Below are 11,590 nucleotides of genomic sequence, written 5' to 3' on the forward strand. Positions count from 1 at the left end.
TGCAAAGATTTGATCATTTTCGGGGCTGCTTTTGAGCGGGCAATGTTTGAGTGTAATTACTACATTTGTGGGGGGGTTTCTATTTTATATAAATGTCCTGTTCTTAAGCATAAGTGACTTGAAGTTGGATTTCATTATTAAGGAAATGGCAAAATGGCAGACTTACTTGAGTATGAACTCTGAGACATTTTAGGCAAAGTCTTACAAAGTTTATTGACATGAGCAACTTGTTTAAATACTTTGGATGTTTTTTTTTTCCACATGCACAAGCAGAAACAATATATAATACACTGTACAAAACCAGAAAGTGTTCTTTTTGGACCCGAAAAACCATATTTACATAAAGAGAACCCCCGTCGACTCTTGAGTTTGCGATTCTCAGTCACCCATTTGCATTTTTTTCCAGAATGTGCAAAATTGCCACCGGTTGGCGCCAAAACCTTGGCAGACAGGAAAGTAGTAATCCGAGCGACGGAGGTTTATTGAGCTGATTTGTCTGGGATCTAAAGTTTTTTTTTCGAAAAGAAAATTGGGGGTATTTGTCTTTCAATGAAACGCTCGACTCATGGCCGGTCTTTTCAAAATGGCCTCCACTGAGAAGGACAGGGACTCGCCGGCGGCCATCTTGGTCCCTCCCGGCTTGGACAGAAAGTCTTTGGCGCACCTGTCGGCCATTTTACCGGCCTGCGCGTCCTTGCCGGAACTTTCCCGGAGCTTACGCGCCGCCTCCTGCAGGAACTCCTTACAGTACGGTGCACCCCGGAGTTCGGGCGCCGCCCCGCCGCCGCCCTTGTCACCCAGCGAGTGTTGGATGAGCGAATGGAAGGTGGAGTTGACTTTCAGTGAGAACTTGGCTGCATCCTTAGCTGGGAAGGCTTGTCCAAAGCTCCTCTTTGGCGAGTAGAAAGCAGAGTTCTCTCTCATGGTAGATTTTGGGGGATCCTGCAACGAGGCGGCTCGCGAGCCCTCGGTATCGGCCTCGTCCCGCTCTGCCGGCTGGCTCTCGGGGTGCGCGGTCTTGGGCTCCCACGGCGCAACGCCGGGCTTCATGTTCTGCACCGCCGTTGCGTTGAAGAGGCACTGGCGGTAGAACAGGGCATCCCCCAGGTTAGCGGCAGCACGGGGCCACACCACAAAGCCCCCTCGTGGGTAGTGCCGGTACGTGGCGGCCACGCTCACGTTGGACGAGACCAGCTCCACGTTGTTAGCGGCCGCGGCGTACGGCACGGGCGCGTCCAAACAAGCCGGGCCCAGGCACATGTCCTTAGGGGACACCTCGGGCGAGTACGCCGACTTGTAGGCGCTGTAGTCGACGCCGTGGTGCGCCACGTTGCTGGCGAAGAGGAGCGGGGAGGCCTGGCCGTTCTCCAGAAGTTCGCGTTCCTTGTACTCGCGCTCCAGCATGATGCTCTCCAGCTCCTTGTCGGCGAAGGCCCGCCTCTTGCGCATGCGGTCGCTCAGTGGCGGAGGCAGGCTCGGGTTGGCGGCCAGGAAGGAATCGGACGGCACCGGGCGGAAACCTGTCGAATCGGGGGGACAAATTAGGACGTGCGAGGGGTTTCAAGTTTGATAGCAACATCTCCAGGACAGGTAACCCCCTTTAAACCAAATAGGTCAACTCCTCAAAAGTGTCAAACAAACAAATAATAATATTTGCAACAGCTGCTTCAATATGAACTCGTTTTAAAGCCCATGCAGAAGAAGAGAGATGTAATTGCCAGTTTTTGACCTTCGAGGATGCTTTTGGCCAGCAGAGTTGATGGACGAACATGTCGCTGATAGATGGGCCTCCTCTCTGCTGGAATTTGTTTCCCAGACAGGCCTTTTTTGTCCTGATAGGTTGAAAAAAAAAATTCTTTAGTCATTGGTGAATAAAATACATTTGTCTCAGATCAAGTCTCTTTGTCTCTCATGTCGTGTCACAATCCGATTGGCCGTGTTTAAAAAAAATAGACTTAAATGTCAAAATATCGTGTCTTTAAAAATGTTCTTGCAAAACAACTTCCTGACTTGGTCCACTTTTAAATGAGCAAAAAATTCATTGCTAAATAAATCGAATTGTATATTAGATTTAAATCTTTTAACCTCCCAAATGATTTAATAAAGATTCGAATATCAGAAAATACAATCATTATCATTAAGTGTGAAGGTTACTTGCGTAGTTGACTTTTTATTTCAATAGAAATTTCTAATCCGTCTCGTCAGAGTTTGACATGCAGCGACCGTCCCTTGGATCCGCCCGCCGGCTTACCTCGGTGGCTTGCTGCCTCCGGAGCGCCACCTGGGCGGCCATCACCCGCTGCCTCTCCACCACCAGCAGGCAGTTAGCGCATTGGCAGTCCCTCCAGCGGCAAAAGCGTTTGTGGCCCTTGAGGCACGACACCACGCCGTGGTTGCGACAGCGTGCGCACTTGGGTGTGCGGCTCAACTTGCGCTGCTCGCCCAGGCTCAAGCCTCCGGGGCCCGGCTTGGCGGCGTGAGCGTCCCCGCCGTCGTGCTGGTTGTCCTCGTCCACTCGCTCGCTCGCCTCATCGGCCTCCGCCTCCACGCTCTCCACGTCGATCTCGAACTCGCAACCCTCGGTCATGTTTGCGAGCGCCCTGAACACCATGCAACGTTTTGAAGTTGCGGTAATTGCATCGTTTGCAATGTCATTGCACACAAATGATTTGCATATTTTCTATTTTAGATAGAAAGAGCATTTTTATTATACTCTTTTTCTCATTCTGCGTATTTCTTTTGTTTAGAAGATTGCATTCATATAGTCTGGATTATAATGTAGCACTTTGAAAATACAGATACATTTACATTTCAGTATAGCTTTTTTTTTCCTGAATTGAGAGGAAAATGCAATACAATTCTGAATAAGTAAATGCTTGTGTGAATATATTTAGATAGATAGATAGATAGATAGATAGATAGATAGATAGATAGATAGATAGATAGATAGATAGATAGATAGATAGATAGATAGATAGATAGATAGATAGATAGATAGATAGATAGATAGATAGATAGATAGATAGATAGATAGATAGATAGATAGATATTTTAGATTTGCTTTTTTTTTCAAGTTTATTATATATAATATGCACGTGCTGCAGCAATAAATCTTCATTAATATGTTCTCATTCGCTACATTATGGAGAAATTAATGTTAACCCAAAACAATTACAGTACTTTTTAAAGACATGAAATATGGCTTAGACTATTGCATGAAATAAAATAATTTTAAAAAGTGTGGAATTCTTCTCCAGACTTATGAATATTCTTATAAAACATATTGAAAATATATTTTTTACCCCAACTATGGAGATAAATTGGAATTGATCAAAATGATTTTAAATGTTAGAGTGCAGAGTTCCAATCCAGATTATAAGAATAAAAAAAATGAACAAGGGTTAAAAACAGGTTTTAAAACAAACTAAACTATAAATTCCAGAAACTATAAATGTCAAATACAAATAAACACTCAGCATCCAAGTTAGACTTAAGCATGTCTTAAAACAATCAAAAATAATTGAAATAAAACAAATCAATTCCTGCTCTGATTAGTTTTATATACTTGCTAATTAGTGGCCATACTAACAAAGAATAAGATTTACCTCCACGAGTGGACGGTCCTTTCACTCCAGGTGTTTTCCAGCCTGCTGGAGAGCAGCGAGCACTTAATTGGCTGTTAATTGACTGCTTGTGTCTGCGCGTGTAAGGCGACTGAGCCAAATTTGCTCGCGCAGAGCCAGCTCACCGCAAACGCCTCTCACAAGTCACGCCCCCTCTGCTTCTGATTGGCCGCCTCTCCAACCAAATACAAAAAAAAACGAAACTGACCAATAAGGGGCCACCAAGCTTCCGCGGTGCTCAAATCTGCTCTTTGACACAAGTTCCTTAACAATATAACCGTCAGAAATGAATTAATTTCATGTCATGGTGTTTTCTAGTCAACATATTTGAGTGCAGTGCTGATTTAGCTTGTTAGCTGATATCTTCATGGAGCTCCCTTTATATGCAAAGGTCTTATGAATGTTTCCAAATACTGCAAATTAAGGACGAGGTAGCGATATGATTTTGAATGTGATGATTTTGAATGAAACATCCATTTAGCTACACTTAGTATGTTTTTTTTTCTTATTTTTTTCTTTTTACATTTATTTGATGGCATTTCTTTTATTCATTTCAACATTTCATTAATTTTTTATTTTTTTTTTATACTTTCTTTGGTTGTTTTATGTATATAATTATATTTTGTTCTTATGTTATCCCTTTCCACTTTATTTTAGTTAAAGATGCATACACATTATTTCCTTGTATTGTATGTATATACCTTTTGTGTTTTCCTAGTGTATTACTGCTCAATATTTGTAACAACCGCGTAATAGCCCTCAATCTAAGTCACTGTGTGCAGCCAGGGGTTCTCTGGGGTCCTAACTCTTCCTCCATGTGTGGAGAAAGGGAGGGTTGAGTAGTTTTTTTGGGTTGAAGACCTGCAGGTGCAGCTTGACTCTCCACTTGGTCTCTTAATTTACGACGGGGGTTACAAGCGGCCACCCCACGCTGCAGTTTCCTGGTGAGGAATGCTTTGATCCGACGGGCCCGGGCCACAGCTCAGGTCGGAGGGATGCGCTCGTCACCAGGGTCTGGACACCTCCAGGTGTAACGTATTCTCTGTGGCTCATTAAGGACCCCTGGGATGATACTTTGAAGGAATTCTTGGCATCTTTTTTTTAAAGTTACACCGGGAAATGTGGGACAGCCTGTAGATCTTGAAGGTCTTCCAGAGGTCGTTGTGGATGGTCTCAATTTCTCTGAGAGGGGGAGTCTTGGATTCTCAATAAAACTCGGGTTTGTGGGTCCCCCATGAAGAGCTACCTGTCCCTGTTGAAACCTGGGCTTCTTGAGGTGGTTCCAAAGAATCTTTGGAAGGCTTGAATGCCTTCTGAAGTAGTTCTAGGTTCTGTTCAAGAAGATATGGCAATCTTTGGAAGACTTTTGATGGGTTCAGGGCCCTTTGGAAGATTTAGAGTTCTTTTCTGTTGAGTGTTCTGAAGGGTTAAGGACTCTTGAATTAAATGTCGCTCATGTTCAAGACCATTTAAGGTTCTTGCAGGGATTCAAATGAGTCTTAAGACACTTAAAGGCATTCTAAAATGTTGGTCTTCATAGAGGTCTGTGGGAGAGAAGAATAATTGTTTGAGAGGTTCCAAGTCACGTCAAATAAGATTTGTGCTTCAAAGTCTTCACGAGTGTTGGAATAATCTTGAGGAGTTCCAGATCTTGTTACAGAAAACTTTAGAGTTCTTGTGACGGTTCAAATGAATCTTTGGAGGCTTTATTGACACATGACACTTTTCCAGAACTTCTGTTGGGTTCTGGAGATGTTGAATGGTCGTATATCGTGTTGTTGACACACACCGAGCTGAAATGACATTTGATCACGTGCTGTCGTGTTTCTGATTGAAAGAGCAGCAACTAGTTGGAAGTGTCCCACTGAGAAGGAGGAGGAGGAGGTGGTGGAGGTCCACTCCACGCCACTAAAAGTGTAAGTGGAGCGCTGTTATGTTAATTAGCCCGTGATGGACTCGCAACACATGCACTTAAGGACATAAGCAGACATGGCAAGCGGCATTTGTCTTCGTCTCAAGTGCTTTGACACTTTGACCCGACACCAGTCCAAAGACAACACGGCAGTTAACACACTAAATCAGTTCTCACCGTCGGTCATTTTGTTTGATACTTTTTCATTTCATGCATGTCGTTTTATATTGTCAGTAATTGCTGTTTTATTTCTTTTGGAATTGATCATGTTTTGAAGACGATATTTCTTACTGGGCTCTTCAACTTTATTTGTGTGGTGTTGTCTAAATGTACATCGTAGGGGAAAACATTGAAATAAGTGTTGGTGTTCATCTTGAGTTGTAACTGGGGCCCTTTTCTTAGTCATGAAAAGCGTCAAATGTCGTTTTGACGTCCAAGCACTAGATGTCACACGAAGGCAGCTAAACCCAACGAGCTGTATACAACCGGAGCGTTCATGCTGTGTTAACATTTGACCAGCAGGTGGCGGCATTTGTCACCTTATTTGAATGGAAGGAAACTGAATATGCTGCAGATTCTGCAGATCCAGTTGTCCAAATATTCTGTTATATATGAAATGAGATTACATTATCTGATGCCGTTTACAAATCTTCAAGGAAGACGTGAGTTCGGCTTTTATTTCTACTTGTCCAATGAAGCCACTAGGTGAATTTACGTATATCCATGTTTTTTGGAGGTCACGCATTTAGTAACGCCTCATGCATTTCAAGAAAACTGATCTTTTTGAACAGTTGATCTTTATGTACTTTTGAGATCGCTGTCGTAGCAACTTGAAATCTTTCATAGCTGTTAGCATCTCAAAGCAAACCAGGTAAAAGTGTTGATGGTTAAATTTGGTGAACATATAATCTGTTTTATTTTACCAGAAAGAAACAATTTTCTTGACCTAATTTGAGCCGCCCTCTCTTGACTTGAGATTCTGCCATCTAGTGGTGAACACTGTTATTACAACTTCAAACTGCTTCGCTACACTAAACATTTTTACTTTCGAAAACTTATCAAGGGCTATTTGTAGTGTGACACGTGTTTTGGAGGTGTTTCATTTTTATGTTTGAATTGATTTACTTTCCGTTGTGTCCCAGTTAAAAATGTTGAAAGATGCTTTTGTGACACGAACCAGACGATTTCTATTTGGCTCATTTGCTTTTGTGTACAAAGTGGAGGTGATGGCTGAGCTTTAATAAGGGCGACATTTGACACAGTTTACGTTTACAGTGTTTCTTGTTTATTAGTCACACTGAACACATGCTCACAAACATGACAACATGCAGGAAATAGACGTAAACGTGCGTACATTCACCAGTAGCGCTCACGTCATTGTTGGTACGGATCTGGTCAAAACAAACAAAAAGCCTTCTAGCCGGACGAGTTCATTATCCGGGAATCGGCCGAATCCGAGCGTTCCTCGTAGTCCTCGTCGGGTGAGTACAGGCCCCCTTTGGCCCCGGGCCCGCAGCCCTCCCCATCCTGGATGGCGCCGCGGGGCTCTTCTGTGACTCTGGAGTGGTGCTGATGTAGGAGCGAGGCCCCCCGGAAGACGGAGCCCCCGGGAGCTCCGGCCGGGCCGAAGGGCGACACGTATTGGGCGGCGGCGGCCGAGCGTAGCTGATATTGCTGCTGCAGGGCCACGGTGTTCCACAGGGTCACATCGTTGGGCACCAGGGCGCCGCCTGGACCCCGGGTCAGGGAGTTGCGCAGAACTAGCGGGTAGCGCGGATGCTGAAGGGGTACGCCCAGGGCCCCCACTGAGGGCGACTCAGACGTGAAGCGCAGGGAGTCCGGCACCCTGAAGGCGGAGCCCACCGACCACTTGGCCGAGGACGTCACCGGGTGGTAAGAGCCCAGGCTGTGCTCGAAAGGGTGCCCGCCCGGCGGAAGCACCAGAGGGTCTGGGTGCAATTCTGGGTGCGGCTGCCCGCCTCCGTCCGGGCCCCGGCTGGACAACAGCACCTCGATGGCCCCTACCAGGTCGCCCCCGCAGCCTCGGAGGATGAGCTCCAAAACGGGTGCCTTGTGGCTCGGGAAGATTTTCTTGAGGACCTCCAGTGGAGGACGGTTGGCTCTGAGGCTGAAGGGAAGGTTGACTGAGCCGGCCAGACCCTCGATCAGCACCGCCCGGCTCCCTGGACTAGCAGGGCTCTTCTGGGGACTCTCGGCGGCTTTGGCTTCTTTCTCTCCCGGGTGGCCGTCTGGGGGCTCCGGCGTGTAGCAGGAGTTTGGTTTGGAACCTTCTGGGGAGCTCACCTGATCTTGGTCTCGCTCTCCGGGACTGCCCCCGGTTTCGGGCCCAGACACGTCCCCACTCCCATCCTCTGGAGCTTCTGCAAAACAAGCAGCACTGTTTTATATTTCCTGTTAGAGAGCAATAACCCAATTGTGAAATCACAATGGATAATAACGTATTTTGCGATGGATCCTGGTGAAGTCTGCCTAGCAACAAGTGACCCAAATTTTGGATAAATCAGATCAATTGTAAATGGAATTTGTGGTAGGTTGTGCTGTTAATAATAAATTGTAAATGATTGTTTTTGGATTAAACGTGACATTTAACAATGGATTTTATTATTAAATTTGTGCAAAACAATGTTAACGTTTTAAAATGTATATATAATGTATATTGTACATATATCATAAGTGTATTATTGTGTATTGGTTTTCATGCAGCAATGTATTTTATATGAAAAAATTTTTTTACGTAAAAATATATTTTATGAACATAAAAACAATATGTACATGTAACATTACATTTTTCCTCAAATTGTTTTTACAAGCAGCAATATGTGTGTGTTTTCTGTACTTGAAGTCTGTCAATGCTTTCTAAATTTTATTTCCAAAGTGTGTTTCAATGAATTTCAGCGACTCCATCGTGCTCGCGCAGATGCATTAAAATAAAAACGTCGTTAATCACGTGTCAGGCAATAATAATAATCATTTATCTTTATCTAGCGCCTCAAGTTTGTCATCTGCTCAGTCAATGTGCATGGCCATTGTGTAAATTTGATTGCTATCGTTTTGAATCCTTTAAAAATACGACAAGCCACAAATGGACACAATTAAAACGCATTTGTTCTAAATACATATCTGTTCAAAGTTGTTTTTTTTACAGGCGGATATAAAAGCTGACATAAAATGTAGAATGTACGATTTACATTTGTATTTGAGAATATCAAATTTTCCAAAGGCCGAGTGTGACATCAAAACAATTTGATCATTTGATCCAGGTAACCTTAAATCATTTACTGAAAACAGTGTTGTAATTTAAAACGATATTGTTTTTAAAATATATATTCTATATTATTATATATTTTTTTGCTATTTTGTTCACAATAGTTACTTTATATAATGATGTGCACGACAAAAATTCCATTTTAGACATAAAAATACATACAGCTCACACTTTGCATGACCAGGTAAAGAATTGCAATGCATGCGTGTGTCATTTTGTGTTTACTGTATACGTTTGTACACCGGTGTAATGTTTACATATAACAATATAAAACATTAATAATGCAATGCAGCATAAAATAAACCATTTAGTCCACGTTTCCTTCATAGTTTAAGATTTTATTTTATTTCATTTTTTGTTAATTTTGAAACAAACGATTGTGATGATGTCGTTTTTGTCATTTTAGATAGACGGCAACTAACACTTGTTCACGTTTTTCATGGTTTTCCCCTGAAATATATTTCCAGTGTGTCTCTACTAAAATGAGTTATTCATCAAAAGAATCGGAAATCCAAAAATAATCTGAATAAATCCAGAAGTAGTGTTGACTGCTTTCAAAACGTGGGCGCGCCTTACCGCGTCTTTCTTCCGCGCTCCTCCAGCCGGCGTCGGACTCGCCGCCGGTTGCCGTGGCAGCCACAGCCGCCGCCGCCGCGGCCCCCTCGGCCGACACGACCCTGAGGGCCTCCGGGATGAGGCTATCCAGGCTCTCGTTGGCCTGCTGCCGGCGCAGCGCCACCTGCGCGGCCATGACGCGCTGCCTCTCGATGATGAGGATGCACTTGTCGCAGGCGCAGTCCTTGAAGCGGCAGTACCTCTTGTGGCCCTTCAGCCACGACAGCACACCGTGATTCCGGCACCGCGCGCATTTGGGGGTCCGCTGGAGGGGCGCCCGCGGCGGCTGCGACACGGGCGCGCCTACGTATAAGTACGGGGAGCCGTAGCCGTTCATCGCCCACCCAGATGTACTTTGCGCGCGCTGTACTTGTCACACGCTCGAGATGAGAGAGAGACAAGAGTGAGGGGACGGGGACCCGGGTGGCGCGGGGGCGGGTTGGGGTGGCTTAGTTTACACGCCCACCCACCCGGCTGTCTATCAATCAGAACGTGCACGTCAACCACAACTGAAAATATAGGCAAAAAGGTTTTACTTAGGAAACACCTTAGTTGGCTTTCGTTTTCTTTGGTGAATAATTCAATATCTAAAGTTATACAAGGCTGTCAATCAAAACGTGCACGGGACCGATGTGGTCAGTACTTGGGAAATCACTTATTACATTTTAGGATTTTTTTTTTTCGAGAGGGACGAGTGATGACGTTTGTTTATTTTATGTTTTAATCTGTAAGATATTAAGCAAACATTTCAAATTTGACACCCAAAAATGTTTTATTCAAATTTAGAATTGGATGTTTATAAATATAAATATATATATATATATATATATATATATATATATATATATATATATATATATATATATATATATATATATATATATATATATATATATATATATATATATATATATTATGGACTGGAGGGATTTAAATATTTGTATCGTAGTTGGGGTATGACATGATTTGATTTTTCTTTTGGTAACTATGATGAGAAGCTAATCATAAAAATCACAAAGAAGCCCCCAAAAGTGTCTGGGGAGTTCCATCCTTGACCCAGATCTGCATTAAAAAAATATTGACATTCTAGCTTCTCCTCCATGCCACTACTCCATTAAGCATAGTGGAGACACTTTTGAATTGTCGTTCGCGCCAGCCTGCTCCCCAACAAACCATCGGCTATTAAACTGGAAGAAATAAAAGAGCAATCTAGACGGAACTCATCTGCAACTTTTACAACTTGTACGTTTTTCATGCGCTGCAGTGAATACAGAATTGAGTAGCATCGCCTAATGGAGGCCGCTGTTAGTTTATTGAAGCACATCACGGGATGGATGACGGGCCAGCCAAGCAAGTGGGGGCTATTAAGCTTTTAATTGGAAAATGGCCCAGCACCTCTTCAAGGTGACTAGACGGGTCTGGACAGACTGCGGGGTCCGACTCAGGACTCGCTTGTGGACTTTACCTGTCATGTCAAGTGGCAACACTGGCAATAGGAACATTTATATTGCGAGGAAAGGGGACTTTCAAGTCAATTCATGATAAAAATGTGACAAAAATATTTCAATTATATTTTTGAAAATGACTATTAAGGAGTCTGAATTTGGATATTATTTTTCAATAATGGTTTTAATCAAGGATTAAATATATGGATTTATTAAAATGGAAAAAATATGACATTTATTTCACACCTAGTTTTAAATGTGAATGATTATTGAAAAATTTGAGTATATACAAATGTGACATTTTTACATCGATATTATTTTTTTATATTTTTCACGCCATATTTTTATAAAGCTTCACGTCACATTGAAAAATATGAATATCGTCAATAAAACAATAAAATCAATGACAATAACAGTTTTAAATGTAGTCTAAAATTATTATTTTTTTCAAATTACATGAAAGTTGACTGTCAAGTTCAAAATGAAATCAATAAGACATTTTATTTATAAGACAATTACTTGTGTATTAAAAATGTTTGCCTAAACATCCACTTCACAAATGCTAAGAAACAAAGCAAAAACACCAAAGACAAACAGTGGAGCAGTACATGCAGATTATGTTCTGCAAAAAAAAAAAAAAATTTTTTTTACACTTCTGGATAACCATATTAACAATATTGGAATTGTTACTTGAAACATTGGTGGTAAC

At 42.8% G+C, this 11,590-nt stretch overlaps 2 protein-coding genes across 3 annotated transcripts; both read right to left on the reverse strand.

Moving 5' to 3' along the window:
• Positions 1–76: 76 nt before the first annotated feature.
• dmrt2a (doublesex and mab-3 related transcription factor 2a) lies at positions 77–3,716 on the reverse strand. Its single transcript, XM_085909272.1, has 4 exons — positions 3,606–3,716; positions 2,252–2,600; positions 1,730–1,832; positions 77–1,520 (listed from the first exon to the last, which is right to left on the reverse strand). Exons 2-4 carry the CDS (start codon positions 2,585–2,587, stop codon positions 547–549), a joined length of 1,413 nt encoding a protein of 470 aa, XP_085765398.1. The 5' UTR covers positions 2,588–2,600; positions 3,606–3,716; the 3' UTR covers positions 77–546.
• Positions 3,717–6,832: 3,116 nt separating this feature from the next.
• Positions 6,833–9,773, reverse strand: dmrt3a (doublesex and mab-3 related transcription factor 3a). Of its 2 annotated transcripts, none has more exons than XM_085909288.1 (2): positions 9,398–9,773; positions 6,833–7,916 (listed from the first exon to the last, which is right to left on the reverse strand). In XM_085909288.1, the coding sequence occupies exons 1-2, from the start codon at positions 9,771–9,773 to the stop codon at positions 6,952–6,954; spliced, it is 1,341 nt and encodes a 446-aa protein (XP_085765414.1). In that variant the 3' UTR covers positions 6,833–6,951. The 2 variants fall into 2 exon arrangements, with proteins under 2 accessions (XP_085765414.1, XP_085765413.1); XM_085909287.1 differs by having other exon boundaries at positions 6,833–7,933; positions 9,391–9,773.
• Positions 9,774–11,590: the final 1,817 nt, after the last annotated feature.

The sequence above is a fragment of the Syngnathus leptorhynchus genome, chromosome 4 (assembly GCF_054491065.1).
Source record: "Syngnathus leptorhynchus isolate UIUO chromosome 4, UIUO_Slep, whole genome shotgun sequence".
In the NCBI taxonomy this organism is placed as follows: domain Eukaryota; kingdom Metazoa; phylum Chordata; class Actinopteri; order Syngnathiformes; family Syngnathidae; genus Syngnathus; species Syngnathus leptorhynchus.

Bases quoted from the DNA above. Each gene is read 5' to 3' on its own strand.
- dmrt2a (XM_085909272.1), bottom strand. From the start codon at position 2,587: ATGACCGAGGGTTGCGAGTTCGAGATCGACGTGGAGAGCGTGGAGGCG. The intron at 1,833-2,251 runs GTAAGCCGGCGG...TCAACCTATCAG, and splicing joins GGAGGCAGCAAGCCACCGAG to GACAAAAAAGGCCTGTCTGG. The intron at 1,521-1,729 runs GTCAAAAACTGG...CCGATTCGACAG, and splicing joins GGCCAAAAGCATCCTCGAAG to GTTTCCGCCCGGTGCCGTCC.
- dmrt3a (XM_085909287.1), bottom strand. From the start codon at position 9,773: ATGAACGGCTACGGCTCCCCGTACTTATACGTAGGCGCGCCCGTGTCG. The intron at 7,934-9,390 runs GCGCCCACGTTT...AATATAAAACAG, and splicing joins GAAGAAAGACGCGGTAAGGC to TGCTGCTTGTTTTGCAGAAG.